Source organism: Epinephelus lanceolatus, chromosome 7, assembly GCF_041903045.1.
Source record: "Epinephelus lanceolatus isolate andai-2023 chromosome 7, ASM4190304v1, whole genome shotgun sequence".
NCBI lineage: Eukaryota > Metazoa > Chordata > Actinopteri > Perciformes > Serranidae > Epinephelus > Epinephelus lanceolatus.
Window position 1 is genome coordinate 42,860,616 of NC_135740.1, and position 20,138 is coordinate 42,880,753.

Consider the following 20,138-nt stretch of genomic DNA (forward strand, 5'->3'; position numbering starts at 1 on the left):
TCATGAGAAAGTCATTGAGCTGTAGACTTGGACTCGAGCCTGAAATCAAAGAGCTGGGTGGCCTTAGGGTTTGAAGATGCTGACCAGGCAATCACAACGTCCAGGGACATTTGGTGCACGTCGTCCTTCATCTAACTTCCCTCATTTACAGTCCGCTCTTTGCTGTCTCCTGTTTGAATGAGAGCCGTGTCAGAAATGATAAATGATAAAATATGATTTGATGTGTCAGTGACGAGTACAAAGAGTGAGACTTCCATCGTGACAAAGCTGAGCTGGTGTGTAACGCTCCTTCCATTCATCACTACAAAGTATCTATGCTAAGACGAAGCCCTTTATGTGCCTTATCTTGAAGAGTTTCTTCTTCCTGAACTGCTGACTTAATCTTCCTGAGTGCCTCCCAGTCATCAATGTTTCACTTACAAAAGAGGAAACGGAGAGAAAGAGAGAACGCGGATTAGCTCAGCGAGGAAACAGGGATCCTTTTGAGTGAGGCGGGCGCTTTAATGACACTTTAATCAGCAGGCTAACTGACGGCTCGCTGTTATCGAAGTCACAAAGAAAGTCAACACCGGGATTATCAACATCTCTTTAATCTTTAATTAGCCTTTATCAGAACTGTCACATAGCAACAGAAAAAAGTCATACACATTTCAGCTCCCTGAAAGAGAAGCCTTTTATGTTCTTTTAATACATGAAAATACCCATTTTGTTCTGTCAAAATAAATACTGAAGAGTTTTATAAAAGTTGTTTTGTTGTCTCCTTTGGACAGTTTGTGGGAGTTTTTTTATTTATATACACATTCATGCTGTAAGCTGCAAACATAAATGAATAAATTAAAAGAGATGGAAGGAATACAGAGCAGGAATGACGTGGAATACAACTCAGGAAGTTGCACAAATAGCAGCCATTGTGGAAATCCTGTTTTTCTGCACCACATTTACATCGGTATAATTCTTCCTTTACTGACGAGGGTCCAAACTAGTTCTGCATCCTGGAAATCCAAGCATTGATTACCAGACTATTCCTTGGAATGTGCTGCACAGTAAGACTTAGACAGTGGCTGCATCTGAGAAATTCTGACATTTAAGAAGGCAGGTAAGATCTTAAAAACATTTTCATTTCGCAAATAAAAAAGGCAAAGAGGCTGTGCTGAGAACTTCCGTACCAGATATTACCTGTGTGGTTACATGAAGTGTATGATCCAGCATTTGAAAAAAAAGTCATACCAATATGTACACAAATTAATGAAACCAGACAGACCAGTCGCCAGAGGAAAATGTTGGCATTGTAAGTTTCTGCAAACACAAATATTTTGCATGAGCACGTTTCATATGGATCATATCAGAGTTTCTGAAGTGACTTTGTAAATGTGCTGACTATGTCATCGGGAGGTGGAGGAGATTGTGGATGGGCAAGATGCCCGCCAAGCTGCAGATCGCTGCAGACCACTGTGCCGACTGAAACAGCGCTTCAAATTGGCCCGTCAGTGCTGTGTTTCCAACGTTTTTTAAGCCCCCAATTGTGGTTGTTTTTTAGGGCATCAAATATTGGTGTTTTAGGCACCTGTCGCTGTTTTTCAAGCTGCTTTTCAAGCTGCTTTTCAGCCCCCAAATGTGGTTGTTTTTTTTAGGGACCCATCACTGTGTTTCCTGCAGGTTTTCAGACCCCAGATGTGGAATTTTTTTACCAACCTGTGGCTGTTTTTCCAGCAGCTTTTTAGTGTCTGAATGTGTTTTTTTTAGCGACACTTCGCTGTTTTTCCTGCGGCATTTCAGCCCCCAAATTTGGTTGTATTTTTTTAGAGACCCATCACTGCATTTCCGGCAGCATTTTAGGCATCAAATGTGGGTGTTTTAGGCACCTGTTGCTGTTTTTCAAGCTGCTTTTCAGCCCCCAAATGTAGTTGTTTTTTTTAGGGATCCATCGCTGTGTTTCCTGCAGCTTTTCAGACCCCAAGCATTGGTGTTTTTGGCGACCCATGGCTGTTTTTCCAGCAACTTTATAGGCATCAAATGTGGGTGTTTTTAGGGAGGATTCGCTTTTTTTCCAGTGGCTTTTTAGTCCCGAAATGTGGGTGTTTTTTTTGTTTTGGCGACCCCTGGTTGTTTTTCCAGTGGCATTTTAGGGCATCAAATATTGGTGTTTTAGGCACCTGTCGCTGTTTTTCAAGCTGCTTTTCAGCCCCCAAATGTGGTTGTTTTTTTTAGGGATCCATCACTGTATTTACTAAAGCTTTTCAGACCCCAAGCATGGGTGTTTTTAGCGACCAATGCCTGTGTTTCCACCGGCATTTAGGCATCAAACGTGGGTGTTTTAGGCACCTGTTGCTGTTTTTCAAGCGACTTTTCAGCCCCCAAATGTGGTTGTTTTTTTAGGGATCCCTCGCTGTGTTTTCTGCAGCTTTTCAGACCCCAGACATGGGTGTTTTTTGGCAACTCATGGCTGTTTTTCCAGCAAAATTTTGGGCATCAAATGTGGGTGTTTTTTAGGGACGCTTTTCTGTTTTTCCAGTGGCATTTTAGGGCATCAAATGTGGGTGTTTTAGGCACCTGTCGCTGGTTTTCAAGCGGCTTTTCAGCCCCCACGTGGTTGTTTTTTTTAGGGATCCATCGCTGTGTTTCCTGCAGCTTTTCAGACCCCAAGCATGGGTGTTTTTGGCGACCCATGGCTGTTTTTCCAGCAACTTTATAGGCATCAAATGTGGGTGTTTTTAGGGAGGCTTTGCTTTTTTTCCAGTGGCTTTTTAGTCCCAAAATGTGGGTGTTTTTTTTTTTTTGGCGACCCCTGGTTGTTTTTCCAGTGGCATTTTAGGGCATCAAATGTGGGTGTTTTAGGCACCTGTCGCTGTTTTTCAAGCTGCTTTTCAGCCCCCAAATGTGGTTGTTTTTTTTAGGGATCCATCGCTGTGTTTACTAAAGCTTTTCAGACCCCAAGCATGGGTGTTTTTAGCGACCAATGCCTGTGTTTCCACTGGCATTTAGGCATCAAATGTGGGTGTTTTAGGCACCTGTCGCTGTTTTTCAAGCGACTTTTCAGCCCCCAAATGTGGTTGTTTTTTTAGGGATCCCTCGCTGTGATTTCTGCAGCTTTTCAGACCCCAGACATGGGTGTTTTTTGGCAACTCATGGCTGTTTTTCCAGCAAAATTTTGGGCATCAAATGTGGGTGTTTTTTTTTTTTTTTTTGGCGACCCCTGGTTGTTTTTCCAGTGGCATTTTAGGGCATCAAATGTGGGTGTTTTAGGCACCTGTCGCTGTGTTTCAAGCGGATTTTCAGCACCCAAATGTGGTTGTTTTTATGGGGACCCATCATTGTGTTTCCTGTAGCTTTTCAGAAACCAGACATGGGTGTTGTTTGCCGAATCATGGCTGTTTTTCCAGCGAAACTTTGGGCATCAAATGTAAGTGTTTTACAAGCAGCTTTTAAGTTCCCAAATGTGGGTGTTTTTTGGCGGCCCATGGCTGTTTTTCCTGCAGGTTTTCAGCCCCAAAATGTAGGTGTTTTTAGGGACCGGTTGCTGCATTTCCTGCCGGGATAATGGCATAAAAAGTGGTTAATTTTTACCGAGACATTGCTGCTTTTCCAGTGGGGATTTTTTGCCCTGCTTATTTGTGCCTAACCTAACCACACGTTAACCACAGCATTGCTGAAATGTAAAGTTTCAATATAACCGCTACATAATAACGTGCAAATGTATTGTATTCGTGGTTTGCAGAAACGTACAGTGCCAACACTTTCTCTGATTCGACCAAAAAACTTTGTGATTATTCTGAATAAACTCTTAGTGGAGCTTCTGTATTTGAAGAAATATTGAACCATCGTCATGATCATTTCTTTTCAAAAACAAAAAACACTCTTTTGGAAATTAATTTGACAAACACACTGCATCATGGGATATTTAGGAGGCAAAAGGCTTTTAAAGGCTACAGATTCTGCTTAAGGTAAAGAGGAAAAGAACGGATTCTTAATGGAATTAAATATCTTAATTATTTCCATCCTAATTTCTCCAACAATGAAACCCTCATCAATCAGGCAGGGCTATATAACATCAGCAGAGGACTCTCACACTGTATTTAGTTGGTCTCTTTAAGTGGCAGTGCTGCTTTTCTGGCTCTAAACCATTTGTCTGCTTCGTATAAAAGAAAGAGAACTCGACACACTCTTCCAGTTGACCGCAGCTCACCTCCAGCACTCTGCGTTCACTCCGCCTGAGTTTAACTTTGTTTTTAGCCCCACTGATGATCACATGGAAACATCTGGCTCAGATATCACTAATGAACCGAGGAGTTTGAGGACTTTACAAAACTTGAATCCAAATTCCTTCACAGGTGCACGGATGCTCAAACAGTTTCTTTGAAGCAGTGAAGAGAAAAATACAGATTTCAAACTTAAAAGTGTTTCCATTTGGGGCGGCGGGATTTTCTTCTCGGCCTGACTCTGCCTGAAATAGCTACGTGACCCTCTGAATCTCTCGTATGGTTTCTAACTCAAGTGCACTCAGATTGATTTTTTTTTCTTTGTATCTCGTGATGTGTTTGGTACATCTCCAAAAATGGTCTTCATTACACTTTTTTGGCTCATTAAATTTCATGAAGGTAGGCGAGCTTGAGTTTCCTAATTTTAGAAACTTCCCACACACGCACATGCACACACACACACACACACACACACAGAAACACAAAAGAATGGTCGTACACACACTGCCTGACATAAGGCTCACACAGATGTCATGGAAACTGCAGTGGTGGAAGTGGGCGGCTGTAACGGCAAAATAAAGACAAAATAGACAGAATATAGAAAAACAAAAAAAAGCAAAACTCGAGCCACAAAGTCTGACTCCTTTTATATTTATGGAAAAACAACAAACAGATGTTTGGTTGAAAAGCAAGTTGTGAGTTTAAAAAAGGCTGAAAACATTAACATGCTCATATTAAAAGGTGGAATTTGCTGCCTCTTAGGATGAAAACGTCTCTGTGGAACTGTGTTTTATGGAGTTTATATTCTGCAGCTTTTGCTGACAGGCGTTTGTGGCCTCGCTCTGCAGGGAGAGGTCATGTTAGTGAAGGACGGAGTGAGGACACGAGGACACTACATTATTATTGTGTGCCGCTGATGCAACTTGTATACAAACTCCAAAAGAGTTAATAATCTGAGCTTGTTTAATTTGTCTAATTTAAAAAGTGAAAAAGGCCCTGTGGGGCCGTTACAAGCTTTAAATCACTTCGTTGTGGAAGAAAAATTGACCGTGCAAAAACATTTTCAATCATAAAAGTAATTTATGATTATGGCTCTCATTACTGACTAATTTCAATCTCCATTAACACAATGTTGGCAATCTAAAATCATCTGGAAGTCAAGGCCAATTTACTCTGAGAGCCAAAAAAAAAGCATCACTTTCTGTGACACAAATTGATCAGGCAAGTTAATCAATCTAACAAAACATTAAATAGTAAATGTCATAAGCTGCACGTTTCCCTGATTAAAATATTCACAGTTTTGAGAATCTTCATAAATTATTAATATTTTCCAAGAAAAAAAGAAATGCTTTGACAAATTTTATTTTACGATCTCCACTCTAATTCCATCAGCTACTTTTTATAAAGTTGTATCACAACCTGTGAAATCGTCTTTCCATAACGGGAAAATCTTCAAAATGAACACTGTGACAAACAGCTGGTCCTGACACATAATTTGGACAAAACAGGACCTATCATGCTACCTTTCCGTATTCTGTATTTTGGGTTTTGACTTGAGTTTACATGCTTTAATGTTCAAAAACACTTTATTTTTGCTCAGATTGTCTGAACCTGAACACATATATCTACCCTCTGTTTGACACGCTCCATTTAACTCATGTTTCTTTGCAAACTGTGCATTTCCTGTTTGACAAGACACAATGCATGTAACAGGCAAGATGACACAGCGTCCCAGAACGTCAGCACGTCATATGTCAGTGTGGTCAATACATGACGAGGTCGGAGTGAGAATGTGTTCAGCAGGAATGGGATCCGTAAATTGGAGAGATATTAACATCAGCGACCAAGATTACATGTTTTTCTGACGTTAGCATGAAGCTACATGTAGCAGCGTGCCTGGAGCAGATGAGCATATAAAGAAATCAGCTTGTAGCCAAAGTGGACAGAACAACCTCTGCGAACAGAGCATTCAGAACAGTCTGAAGCCTGAAGTTTTGCTCACTTTTACGTACATTTACCTCATTAATTATAATTTTGGCTGAGTTCAATTTAAACATCCCGACATTGTAACATTATATATATATATGAAATACAATAAGGACAAGCATAATAGGTCTTCTTTAATACTAAATCTCAAGCATATTGGACATGTATTGGAAAATAAATATTCAATGTGCCTCGAAAGCATCCACAGGTTGTTTTTGGAAGGGATTATAAATTAAAGGAGTGACTATATTTGCTCTTCTAACTTCATTAACTGTGCTTGTGGCTGAACTGAAAGAGGTCACAGTTTAGTTTGTCTTGGAAAAACAAAAACAAAGAAATGCAATACTTGTTTTTCAGTGTATAGGAAACATTTCCTGTTGACTGTTTGATGCTGAAAGTTGATATGTACTGCAGAATATTCAACAACCCTGAAGCAGCCACAAACATTCAGCAGAACTTCTCATGTTTTTCTGAGATTTGTGAGTTCATGAGTCAAACAGTGCCTCGACTGAGCCAACACAGAATGAAAAGGCATTTTTCCAAGAGTCAAAGCATCTTGAATTTACACTTGAAATGATCAACTTTATATAAGAACTTTATATTTTTCATGAGTTACTTTTCTACTCGCTGTACACTGAGATACAGACTCTGCTGGTCGTCTCTGCAGACAGCCTTTTACTGTGTTGTGTAAGTGCTCAGAAACAAGCTGTTGCACCGAAACAACTGGGAAGCTTCAGTTCTCCTCCAGCAGCACGGAGGTGAAGAACATCATCTGAACTGACGACAGGAAATTACTTGAAATTGCAAGGGATTATGGGTGGAAGGGGAAAGATTTTGACATCTGATAGCGACCCATTTCTCATGCTTGGATGGTCGAGTGTGACGTTATGACCTGAGGAATATCTGGGATCACACGTATCTATTCCCTTGTGTGTTTTTATCAGCTGGTTTATGTGACTGTTTGTTTTGACTCTCGTCCATCTAATGCCTCAAATGTGATGTGATTCTACCAGAACTCGAAGTGTCCTTGAGAGAAACACTAAATCCTCCTGAGCTTTAAAGTGTTTCTCCGTACCAAATGGTTGTTTGCAGTATCAAACACGCCACTGGTACGCAGGAAAATGTACCAGAAACGTCCATTAAAACTTTTCAAACCACTCCAGCAGCGTATTCCACTTTTCTGTCGTTGATCCATAACCTGACACAGCTGAACCTGTCTCTCGCCGAATTTCAGGGGAAAAAACCTCTTTGGAACAAACTGAGCATCCAGATGTAGAGCTGAGAGCTGGGTTGTGCTGCAGGGATGGTTTGGGACATTTCTGTGGATATTCGGATACTGTGAGTCCACTGAATCACCAATTTAATCCATCGTAGCCGTAATGTAATCCAAGCTGATGAACTTCTTCAGCCCAGTCACCACAAAATGTTGGTGTTGTACATTTCTGCAAACCATGGATACGTTTTCTTTTTCAATGGCTGATCGACAGCAAGATGGCGCTCCACTGTGTGTGACATCTTCCCTCTTCTACCGTAGTTCATGTGCAATAAAAACTGGAAATGTGCAGTATCCATAATGTGGAAAACCTTCGGAATGCCCTGCAGGTGGAGCTTATATTCTTGTATTAATCATACCTTGTTTTGTGCACTTTACCTTTTAGTATTTGTCACCTGTCTATTTCTGACTTGACTCAAAGTGATTTTTGCACAAGAATTCCTTCGTACCCAGACTGAACAAATGGCAAATAAAGTTATCTTAAAATGACAGAAACCATCTATGGGAGACATTTATTGGATGTGTACTTTTTTTAGTTTGGAGGGGGAATGGTTTATGACCAATACTGCAGCCAACCACCAGGGGGCGAACAAGATGGTTTGGCTTCACTTTGTGGACGCCGTCATGCTGTCTGACTTTATATACAGTCCATGGTTTCCACCGGGGATAGTGCAACGAAATGCCGTTGTGTTTTAATGAGATAACTGCTTTTCTCGTCGGGGTTGTGCAACCAAAAGTGGGTATTTTAGACTACAACATGATCTTGTCCCTAACCATAACCAACTGTTTTTTGTGCCTAAACCCGACCACACGTTAACCACAGCGTTGAAATTAAAGCAATGGACAACCCTCAACCGCCTGAGGACAGGCGTAGGACGTTTCGGGGCAGCAATGCAAAAATGGGGTCTCGTGGACAGCGCCCACTGCGAATGTGGGGATCCACTACAAACTGTGGAACACATAATAACCAGCTGCCCCAAACACCGGCCACCGAATGGCGATCGTTGTCTAACTGACCTGGACAATGAAACACTGGACTGTCTTGCCTCAACGGAGCTGAAGGTCTAAGGACATACGCTAGAAGAAGAACGCTGAAATGAAACGTTTCAGTGTATCCACTACATAACATCGTACAAATGTAACACATCAGGGATCTGCAGAAAAGTACAGTGCCAACATTAATTATGGCGACAGGTTTGATTTCTCACAGCGGTTCAAGCCTACAGAAAGTGAATGATACTCGAAAGGCAGATTTTGAAAGTCATGGATATTCATGTCTTGCTCAAGGACACTTCAGCATGACAAACAGCTGCCTGCAGATGAAAATGATCTCTGCGTTTACGCTGGTACGATACTGCTGTCAGTGTCATTGGCAACATTTATTTTGTATATTGTACATGATCATTTAAATGATGGATGTCCTCTGTAGCACTGAAAGGTCATTAGTCTTGTAAACTCACATCTATTGTCTAAAACTGTGGAGATGTGACCATGTGCTTTAGTGTTCCAACATGATGGTAAGTAATTGAATTAGACTGAACTACAGTGAAGTGTCCATCGTGTGTGAAGCAGCTGACCCTCCTCTCACTCTCTCCCGGCTGATCTGTGATATGTGAGGCTCATATTTATGTATCTGGAGTAACATGAGAGCCGGAGTCATTTCTGAAGTTTTAGATTGGATGTTTCCTCTGAAGTGTGACTGGTTAAACTGGGTCAATGGGCTCGTCTCTGCACAGATTGGTAATTACCTCGCCTGCCCAAGTGTTTCCAGTCAAGAGCTTTTTGGCTTTTCTTTGTGCCACTGAATCAGAGCTCGACACTGTTTTCATCTGATTAACTGATTTGAGAGGGTTGTGTTTGTTCCTATGAAGACTCTTTTAAGAAGGTTCACTTCTGTTTCTGTGCCTGAGCTGGCTCTGGAAGAAGAAGAACTGTTTGTCCTCTTAAAAATACATTTAAAGACTTTTGTTTTTGCTTGTTTTTCACAGGTTTAAGACTTTTTTATGCACTATAGATATATTTCTCTTGGTCGCACATTTGTTAAGTTCCATCCACCTGACATTTTAGAGTGGCTTTGTATTGTTACCATCCCACGTCACACCTGTGAAGTAATGGTGCTGTTTAATCAGCGTGTCACACCTGCCAGGTGGATGGATTATCTTGGCAAAGGAGAAGTGCTCACTAACACTGATTTAATGACTTTGCAACCACGATGTGAGTGAAATATATCTATAGAGTGCATAAAAAGTCTTTCATCTAAATGTGTGGACAAATGGGAGCAAAAACAAAAGTGTATGTTCACTGTTATCAACTGCTCATTAACTACAGAAAATCAGTCTTGATTTAAAGGTCCAGTGTGTAGGATGTATTTTAATGTAAATTCAATAGTGCATATTTGACCATTTCTTCTATGAAATTTTAGGGGAAGTTCAGCCTCCCTTGTTGTCTCAGAGCAATCGCCCCTGCTCACAGTGGACAAACCAAACACTGGCTCCAGATAGGGACATTCGTGTTTTTGTATTCTTGTGTTTTCACCCTCTCATGTTGGCCGCTGTAGCAAGAAGCCCAGCTGCACTGAGCAGCACCAGTTACACTGATTTGTGACATGAAACAGCTTTGTTCAGCGTTCCTAGCGGGTTAAATCACATGGTCCGTCTGTTTCAGTGAGGAAGCCGCCTCTGCAGATAATTCGACTCAGGGTCAGGTGAGCACACAATAGCACTTTCTTGGCGAGCCACCGTCTCCAAGATGCTGAGCAGCGTTGGAGAGGCACTGATTTCAGCTGTAAAGCCCTCTGAGGCAAATTGTGATTTGTGATATTGGGCTTTATAAATTGAACTGAATTGAAATGCGTCATTCAGTGTTTTTAGTGGTTCCAGTCGCCGGGTCTGTTTGTTGTGGAGGAAGAGGGAAGAGACCTCTGAGGATAACTCAAAAAACCTCCTGAACAATGAACAGTAAAGGGATTCTGGTCTGGAGAAGTCTCAGCTGGTTGCAATATGCAATACATCACTAGATGCCACCAATCCCCCTAAATCTTGTACACTTTACCTCTAAGATGAGATAAGAAGTCTGAGATAAGACTGGACACAGCCATGAGTTCAGGAATTGCTTCTGTGTTAGAACAATTTTTTCTGACTTTGAAACTTAAGATAGGACAAGCAGAATATTTCCTGTAATAAGGCTGCTGGGGTCTGTCTCATATATTAACATTTATAACCACATCAATTTTATCTCTTCTCAAAGTCACACTTGGTATAATGCTTTTGATAAACTGATCTTTTTGACCACTTGGGGGCAGAATAACTCCGCAACAAGCTGACAGACACACGACCCTGACATATCTTAAGTTTATAAAGTTGTTGTAGATAATTTGTTAGAATATTCGCACGTCCAGCAGACACAGAGCAACAGCAACACTTGTTGAATACAAGTCCAATATTCAGTCTCCTTTTTGATCTGCTTTGGTCTCCACCATCTAGCTCTTGATTCGTTGTCTATCTGCTGTTTGGTGCTGGGCGGTAGTAATGTAATAAATGTGCTGTAATACCAAAATAATGAGCTAAACAGACTATAGAGCCGTGTGGAGCTGCAGAGGTGGTGATAATTCTCTGTGGGTCTGCCACTGTGAGCGAGCCCTTCACACTATACTGAGTTGTTTAATTGATAATTAATATAAACACGGTGATTAGGGACAGAACGTACAGGAGTTGCCGCTATGCAGCCTCCCTTTATGCACCATCCTTCCTCGCACAATGCAGCGGTAGAGTGTTTTCACTGTAATTATCCTGCGTTAAAACTTTGTTTATTATATTAAAGGAAGGTAAAAGTGAGTCTACAAGGAAAGGTAACTTCCTCAAACTCAACATCTGAGTGCAAAAGCAGAGCAGCAGAGCAGACGCTGCATGTGCTGGTTTGATTTGGAAGTATCAGATGATTCATTTTCACTTGTTGTCTCATTAAGGAATTTCTCCACTGTGTTTTTCATGTGTCATGAGTGGCGGCAGCGCTCAGTGAGAGGAAGTGGTGAGATTCAGCCTTCTGAGACCAGTAAGTGGCCTTTTGAATAACGTTTTATGCTGGACGGTTTGAAGGGAAATAACGGGAAATCAATTACAACTGAGATTTCTTTTCAAATAAAAAATGTTGCATTATGGGTACAGGTAAACAGCTGGCTTTAGTGCTCACAGTTTCCATGAATAAACATTTCTGGTACATTCTTTAACATGGCCTCGGACGTGAGCAGAGGCGGAGGGAATAAATAGCGTGTTGAGCGTGGGATGATGGGAAAAGGGTGTTTCATACATACGAACATCACACATGAAGACACACTCAGCAGCACGCTCGTATGAAAGCATGCATCACCATGGAAACACATAGGGACACACACAGACTGCAAAAACCTGCAAATGCAATCACACACACACATCATAACCATGTACATACCGCTCCAACGCAGCACCTGTTGAATCATTCATGAGCAGCTTTTATGCGTTGTGATCCTCAAACTTCATATTGCGAGGAAAACAATGATTCAGACGGAGCCTCGCGGAGTGATGAACACAGAGTGTGAGCTCGCAGCCTCTATAATAATGCACTTCGACAGTTTGGGTCAAGGATTTAACGCAGCCTTGCAAACACATTTTCTTTTCAGCTTAGTGAGGATTTAGCAAAACTGCAAAGCCTCGACCTCGGAGACATACAGGTTCCTCAGCTTTGTGTCAAGGCTAAAACACGTGATGTTTAACGTGATGTTTGGCAAAAGAAAGAACACTCTAAACTCTGCCTCTTCTCATGAATAACACTTGATTAAAAAGCCAACTTATAATGCTCATTTTACAGGGAACGACTTCCTAAAGTCTATCGTCAATTTGTCTGATTTTGTACCGGAAAACAACAGGGAGCATCGTATAATAATCAGAAATAGGTCCTCTGTGTAATATGAAATAGCTTTGGCAACATAATTCACTTCCACGACTCACAGTAAGTCATTACACGCGTCTCAGGCTGTGAAATTCTCCTACACATTCCACCGAAGCTGCCGGTTCTCCACAAGACAAGCTGGACGTCACAGATAGCTACCAGCGGGCCTGCTGACGGGATCGCAGTCGCATTCCAGCTCCGGTTCAGTTCAACCGGGACAGCTCAGTCTCTGTGGGCCTGCAGACAGGGAGAACCAGCATGACAGAAATCAGAAAGACAGAGAACTGGTTTCGTTCCAGTTCCACTAGGTCCCTGCCACCTTTAAAGACCACAGGGTGAGTTTCGGCTGAACTTTTAAACCAGATGCATCCTTTGCAATGTCACGCTCCTCGCCTGGATCCCGAAAGTCCCGTCGGGGCTGTGGTTGTTCTGCTGGATTTGTAGCCATCTGTGTTGGATTTCAGCTCCGGATTTGTGAAGGCTGCGGTGTGTTTCCATCGTTTGTGTGGTGACGACGTGAGAGCCGAGGTCATTGGAGATGTGACTGAGGAGTCGTTGTGGGTCACAAGCAGGACTCGTGGGACTCTGTGCCGGTGTGCAGAGACTTCTTCTGCTCCGTGTGGTTCCCGTTTTGAAGGACAGAATACCTGAGAGAACACAGGGGACAAAAAAGATGATTATAAGAACACCGACAGTGATCAATAACGTAAAATGAACAGAACACTTTTCATTTGAATATGTGAGAGCCTCCTAGTGGCCACAGGTCACTGAGCATCCTTGTTACTATGCTATGATAAAATCTATCTTGACAGTTCTGCCTTGATGTTTGCACAAGAACCCAAACCAGTTCCTGAAAGCATGTTAGCCTTGTACGTTCATGTATCAGAAGTCTGAGGAAGAGCTGTGGGCTGGAATCATCACTCTGCATTGAAGTCTTTCTAAATGGGAGCTGCTTGGTGTTTGGACTTAGTTGTTTTCGACTTATTTTAACCTTAACCATGATCTTTTTACTAAACCTAACCACATTATTTTGTTGCCTGAACCTAACTGTGACTGTTTCACAGCATTAACCACATGTGTCAGCTGTGCATCGCAGAGATACACTACATATGCTCTGTGTGTCACTATGAGACACAGAAGGCATGACAAAGCGTCAGTATTTGACAACTTGGAAATGAGAACAGGTTGGACACCTAGTCGAGACGCCTGCCAAACTGCAGACCAGTGTTTGAGACTAACAAATAACAAAACCATTTGTTCTTTAGTGGGTCATTCCTGTTTCCAGCGGGGATAGTGCAACGAAAGGCAGATGTTTTTTGTGAGATATTGACGGCTTCTCTAGCCGTGATTGTGCCATCAGTGTTTTAAGCCAAAGCTTGATCTTTCCCGAACTATAACCAAGTGTTTTTTGTGCCAAAACCTCACCCCACTTAAACCACATCATATCTGACATGTAAATTTTCATTTCCGCTACATAAAAATGTACAAATCGAACGTATCCGTGATTTGCGGAAACGCACAACACTGTAGCCGAGTGTCCTGGGTTTGCCAAATTGAATAATTAATAAAACAATAAAAGGAATGGAAGATGGTGTATCAGCTCCAATAACAACCGCCGCCCAGCTATTTTTCTTTACACCAAAAGCTCTCACACATGCATGAGCCCCCCAAAACTTTCAGTGCCCTACTGCAACTCAAAAGGGACAAACAATCCAGAACAGGTTTTGGCCTATCGCAGTACCTTGTTAGATCCTGGCCTCACCAAAAACAACCTAAAAAAACATGGCAACTGGCACCAAAAGTTTGACACAGTCTAACTCTAGTAGAAGAAAGTGAAGGTTCGGATCATTGTCCACCTTGTCATAATGAAAAGAGGTGACAAGCTGCTGCTGTTGCTTCAGTGTGAAGGAGCCTTACAGCAAAGGTACCGTTTGTCCAACAGCTTCATCTGCATCATAACAAGTCAAACCACATGAGCAGGAGCAGACATTTACACAGACTCAACTTCAACAGCACAACAAGCTTATTTTCCAACATTACCATCAGTATCTGACTGCTGCCCTCCAACAGTCTGTTCACTGCCAAACAGTTGAGGCTTGATCGGCCTCTGTAAACGCATAATACACTTAGTTAAAGCCTCATAACAGCCTCCTGATGGAAAGTGAGTCATTTATCAACAGAGCCAGATCCCTGCTTACTGGAAAAGTGATCACGCAGTCTGGGTTACAGGAGGGTGATCGGGAGAGGCTGTCAGAGCTGCCTGCAGGTTGACTTTGTCCTGAGACATTAGTGGTACAGGACGGCGCGACGGTAAACAGCACACAGAGGCGGCAGAGATGGTAACATGCTGCTAAGGTGGTTCATACACAATGGTTACTTGATATGCTCAAAATCTGAATACAAGCTGAGCAGAAATACACAATATGCAAAATGAGCCTGTCCTGAACTGTCATCTAACTTGTATTTGAGTATAACATTAAAATAAGTTTAAAAGCATTGAGCAGTTTCATGTTGGAACTATTTTTATTTATTTTATCTTCTGTCTACCGAACTACAACCACGACTGAATCTACAGAAGGAAGTGTGCATCCACTCACGAACGAAAGACTCGTGGCTGTGACAGCGCAAGATCTAAACATTAATGGCGTCCCCCTCGGCTGAGCTGTAATGTTAGCTAGTTCAGTGGCACTAGGTGAGTTAGCTTCCCTCAGCGTGGTGATCCAGTTGGTGGGTATAGTTCGGCATTATGAAAATAGTTCCTACATGGAACAAGGTCCCTGAATTATCTTGAGAAACTGGGTCATGATTTCTGGAAAAAGTCACTGCTGATAAGTTTTTTAAATGTATTTTTGTTGCTTTGAGCACCACAAGCTGAGTGCCATCTACTTCCACTATATTGTACCAACACATTCTCACTCTCATCATTGTATTGACATTTGGTCATGGACTTTTCACGTCCACATACGACGTCCAAGGTACCCTGGGTGCGCTGGTTGTTGATGTTCTGGGACGTCGTGTCAACTTCAGCCTTTTCAAAAAACACTTCCTTTTTCACAGGAAATTAACTGTTTACATACAGTTTTGTTTTTTGCCTCCAACAACAAACTGCCCGCCCTACTCAGACTTTAGTTGCCTTAACTTTCATTCATGTCCTGCCACATTACCCCTTGACTGTAAACATACTGATTGAAAAAAATTAATTAAAAAATGAGAACAAAGTCACACTATTAAAAAAAATTATATTTAATTTGAATATTATATTTAACCTTTATCTTTTCTCAGTGCAGCTCTAATACTATGTAGTTGTTCAAGGATTATTTCTTTTTCTTGTATGGTTTAAAACAATTCTCCTACTTCTTCGGACAAATGAACAATTTAAAAACTGTGGATTATTTGAAAAATTAATCACAAATCTTAAAAACCCGGCTCGTTGTTGAGCTCTTTGGGATACATGGTTTTAACAGACTGTGATAATATACAGTTAATGACAGAGTCAAGCTTAACATGAAGGAAAAACACAATTGACTGAAACGACAGACACGGCCACTGTAATTTTCTCTGCAGTAAATTAAACCAGAGTCACATGAAGCAAAACACAATGATAACAAGCTCATTTTCATGCTTTATGTTTCGCTAATTTGTTCAAGCAAGCAATTCTAATCTGACAAAAGAAGCATTTAGGAGAGAGCACGGAGGATGATCACGACACAGACACTAATGCTGTATATCCAACATGTAACTGTAATTGTCTCAGGCAAACTGCCTCCCACAAACAAATTTAAATGTGACATTAGTGCACGACAACAGCCAACACAGCTCTTTTCAAGGGCAAGAAGCACACTGGTTAAAGTCAACAGAAACTCATTTGGCAGCCATAATGGGTCCATTTACAGGCTCCAGGCTTCACTGCATCTGAATGAGAAGAATGAATGTCTGCAGCACACATGCAAGTGTTCACGTGTGTGGATGAGGATATGTGCAATGAATGATTATGTACATTTTGTGCAGACATATCTGTGTATATCTACAAATGTATATGTGTGTGTGTGTGTGTGTGGGTGTGTGCACCACAGAGGCCTCACTGCGGGCTAAAACCATTACGAGCTGTTTACACAAACACCCCGACCAAAGACACTTCCTGCTGCCAAACTGGCCGTGAAATTTACCTTCCAGACAGCCTCGAACATTTAAGGCTTTTCAAAAGGAAACGGGCTACAGATCCTCGCCAGAGCGGAACCCAAAATTGCTGCCACATTGCGGCGTTAAACCCTCAGCTGGTCTCACTGTGGTTCTGCGACAAGATGTTTGTCAGGAGAGCTGGGGGAAGTATTGATGACTTTTTAATTGATCCTTCGCGAAGGAAAGCCAAGTTACACATGCAAGTCTCTACTGAGTACAAGCAGTGATTTTTGTAGCACACTTATACACTTTTGGAGCTTTGCGGTAATCTTTATGGTTTGAAACCATCTTTGGTGAAGCTAAAGTGCTTCATGACTCATAACACTGAAGTCCAAATGATGCTGTAAATTGTGCCGTCATCTGTGAAGTGATGTGACAGAACACCAAATGGTATGTTTTAGGGAAAAAAAAAGCACTTTAAAATATGGAAAGGGTTCAGACAATTCTGCCATGTCTTGCAGGGTATGTCATTTCTGCCATTAGAGGGAGCCATGTACAGCTGCAGCCACATTCTGTTTGTAGCCTACACCAGTGGATCCCAACTGGTGGGTTATAGCGGGCTCATAAGATGGAGTCTGTAAAAAACATACTATATTTTGAAGTACAGTGAATTTCTGGCACAGAGCTTTTATTTTGAAGTGCTGTTTCGTGCTGTAGAGTGAGTGAATAACGGACAGCTATTTGACAGACACAGCAAACTAGCTCAACGACACAAGTATGACGCTGAATAATTTAAAATGTGTGGACCTTAGACTAATGACTGAGGAGAAATCTGGACCCTGTAGCTTGACCAGTCGGGAGCCACTGACCTACACCACACGTCCCTATAAACCTCGCCCACCACCAGTACAAGACAACCCCACCAACGTAAATGTTATTTGAACACTGATACAACGCCCTGTTGAAGAGAATAAATATGGGGCCAAACGTAGCAAAGGCAGTCGTAGCAGAGGTGTACTCTCTCTGCCTAAAGCTTTCCACGTATATGCGTGGAAGGGCAGAGAGGTGTGCTCTCTCTGCCTTAAGACTTTCCGCGTATGCGCGTGGAAGGGCAGAGATGTGTGCTCTCGCCAAAGCCTGAGACAGAGAGGCCCCAGATCAGAGCCATACCACCAAATATAATACTGCAATTGGAATAAAATTTTCTTTGTCTAAAATGGGCCTGACTGAAATGGTGTTTTTTCCTTATTGTTATCATTAGATTGCTATTTAGATCCTGGTTTTTGCATCAAAATATTATTGTTAAAATGTCTGACACCCTGAACTTGAAGCTGGTGTGTAAATATGAGCTGCATAAACATTGAGGGTCATAAGAAAATTCATAATCAAATACAAATCCATAGTCAAATACATAGATCTAGATCATTTTAACTTGATATAACTGATAATAAAACTATACAAACCTACATCTTTAGGTGTACCTAGGCTGTATCTTTATATAAACACATTAATATAAATTCTGTGCCTTATAAAGTATCCAGTTAGATGTTTAAAGATTTCCATAGACACTAATTTATAAATAAGAGGGGGATGAAAGTCAGACATGTAGCAGAAAACCTCTCATCTATGGTCTCATTAAAAAGCACAAACTCGTTACATGAAAGTAAAGAACACAGAGCCACTGATGTAATATACAGAAACATACAAAAAAACTTCAAACTGTTAATGTGTACTCATTTGAAGCTTTTTTTTAAATTTAATTTTGATATCTGGATCAAATAAAAATTTTGGAGCAGGACATGTGGCCGCATCCATTCTGTGTTTATTCGTGGTTTTGTTTGTACACAGCTGAGCCAACAGGCCAACTGGCAGAGCAGGAGACAGGATGGAGATTTGTTTAATGAGGCCAGGGGAGAGAGAGACAGAAGGCCCGGATTACAAGCAGACTAAACATTTCTACATATTTTGGGCAGCAATGTGGCGAACACTCATCTCGCTACAGTGCCCTTTAGCAGGACTGTGAATGTAGTGTGTGGCAGACCCCGACGTATGAAAGAGAAAAGAAAAGGAGAGGATTTCTCTGTGAGGATCCTTATGGTGTGAGGTGGTCCAAATAACATTAAATATTGTATTTCTAAATCTGGAATCTAGACGGCAGAGCATCATATCACACTCACAAAGCTAATAAATAAAATTTTACATTTGCTTTTGTTGGCCGCCTGGGTTAGATTTGCTAAGAGAGAATGCAGCACAGTTTGAAATGTCGGACTTTATCAGAACTTAAAAATCCTTAGTCGTAGAAGTACTGTGTCAGTGTGGTCTGTAACTCTTAGATTTCTTGCTAAAAAAATACAAAAAGTTGATTCTTTCACTTCATCCAAAGGACTCTGAAGAAGTTTCAAGCACCTAGCAGCCAATTTTCTGAACCCAGAGAGTCATTTTGGAAGTTAAAATATGAAAATTATGCAGCATGCTATCATATTAATCCTCAGGGAGCACTTTGATATTACTTTAATATGTCTGGTTGTATCAGGCCACTTGGACGATAATGCAGAGCAATCAGTTTGTCTACATGCACACTGATATTACACTATTTTTCTGAATATGACAATGTTCTGAATTAAATAAGGGAATTTAGCATTTTCTGATAAAGACATGTGAGATATGCTAATATTCAGGTTTTAACAGCATTCCTGGACATGTCTACTGTATGGTGCACTCGGAATATGCCTCTCCTCCAGATTCCTCCTTACCATTGGCTCTGTACGTTGTCACGGACACATTGTACACAAACCAACATGCCACCAGACTACAAGGCTGGTGTAGAGTTGATTTAAACTTTGTCTTATTTTGAACATATGAGGTAAAAACAGTTGCACCTGGGAAACCCCAGGTAAATCTAACAACAACAAATTGCAAGAAGAAATTTGTGAGTGTTTGCTACTTAATTCAATAGACATTTGCTCCTGGCAGGTAGCACCTAAAAGGACTTTAGGTAGGGAACTGCACCAGTTTCATACATTATAGTCCCTTTACAGGCTTTTTGTAGTACTACAGCATATTTGAAGAAAGTTAAAGTCAGTATAAAGCTCTTTGTGGCCCCAGAGGGAGCTATGAGAAATAAAATACAGGGAAAATCAGCTGCGTCTCAACACAAGTTTGAAAATGAAATAAAAATCTGGAGGTATGTTTTTTAAAGGAACTGCACTGTTGGATTTGAGAAGGAAGAAGAATGTGTGGAATAATTAAGATATCTCTGGTTCTGCTGCATATATTTTGATACTGAAAAAAAAATTAAACTTGCCATTTACATTTTTTTAGGACTCAAAATTATTTAATTAAGGACAGGCCATTATGAGTAACAGGCTGACTGTCGGTAGTGTCCTTGGCTTCTCAATCAGATCCGCCCCTCGCTTCTCCACAGATCAAATCTCTCACTCAAATATGGTCACTTGTGGCTCCAAAAAAGACATGCTGACGGCTAAACTGCTGAACTCCAGGCTTCAAAATCCACAAATCAATGGGTGACGTCACTGTAGCTACATTTGCTATTTCTAATGTATATGGAATCGATGGATGAGGACTTGCTCCCTATGTAGATATGAAGGGCTAATTGTAAGCAGCGTATACCCACACAATGG

At 41.3% G+C, this 20,138-nt stretch overlaps 1 protein-coding gene across 6 annotated transcripts in view; it reads right to left on the reverse strand.

The window, feature by feature from the left end:
* Positions 1–574: 574 nt before the first annotated feature.
* Positions 575–20,138, reverse strand: part of htr4 (5-hydroxytryptamine receptor 4) — a 303,234-nt gene continuing 283,670 nt past the window's right edge. For 5 of the 6 annotated variants that reach the window (XM_078169575.1, XM_033633634.2, XM_078169576.1 and 2 more), the window contains one exon: positions 575–13,025. In XM_078169575.1, coding sequence (XP_078025701.1) covers positions 12,941–13,025 — 85 coding nt within the window. In that variant the 3' untranslated portion in view covers positions 575–12,940. The remainder of the gene's footprint in view (positions 13,026–20,138) is intronic. The other variant, XR_013491847.1, reaches the window with a different exon arrangement.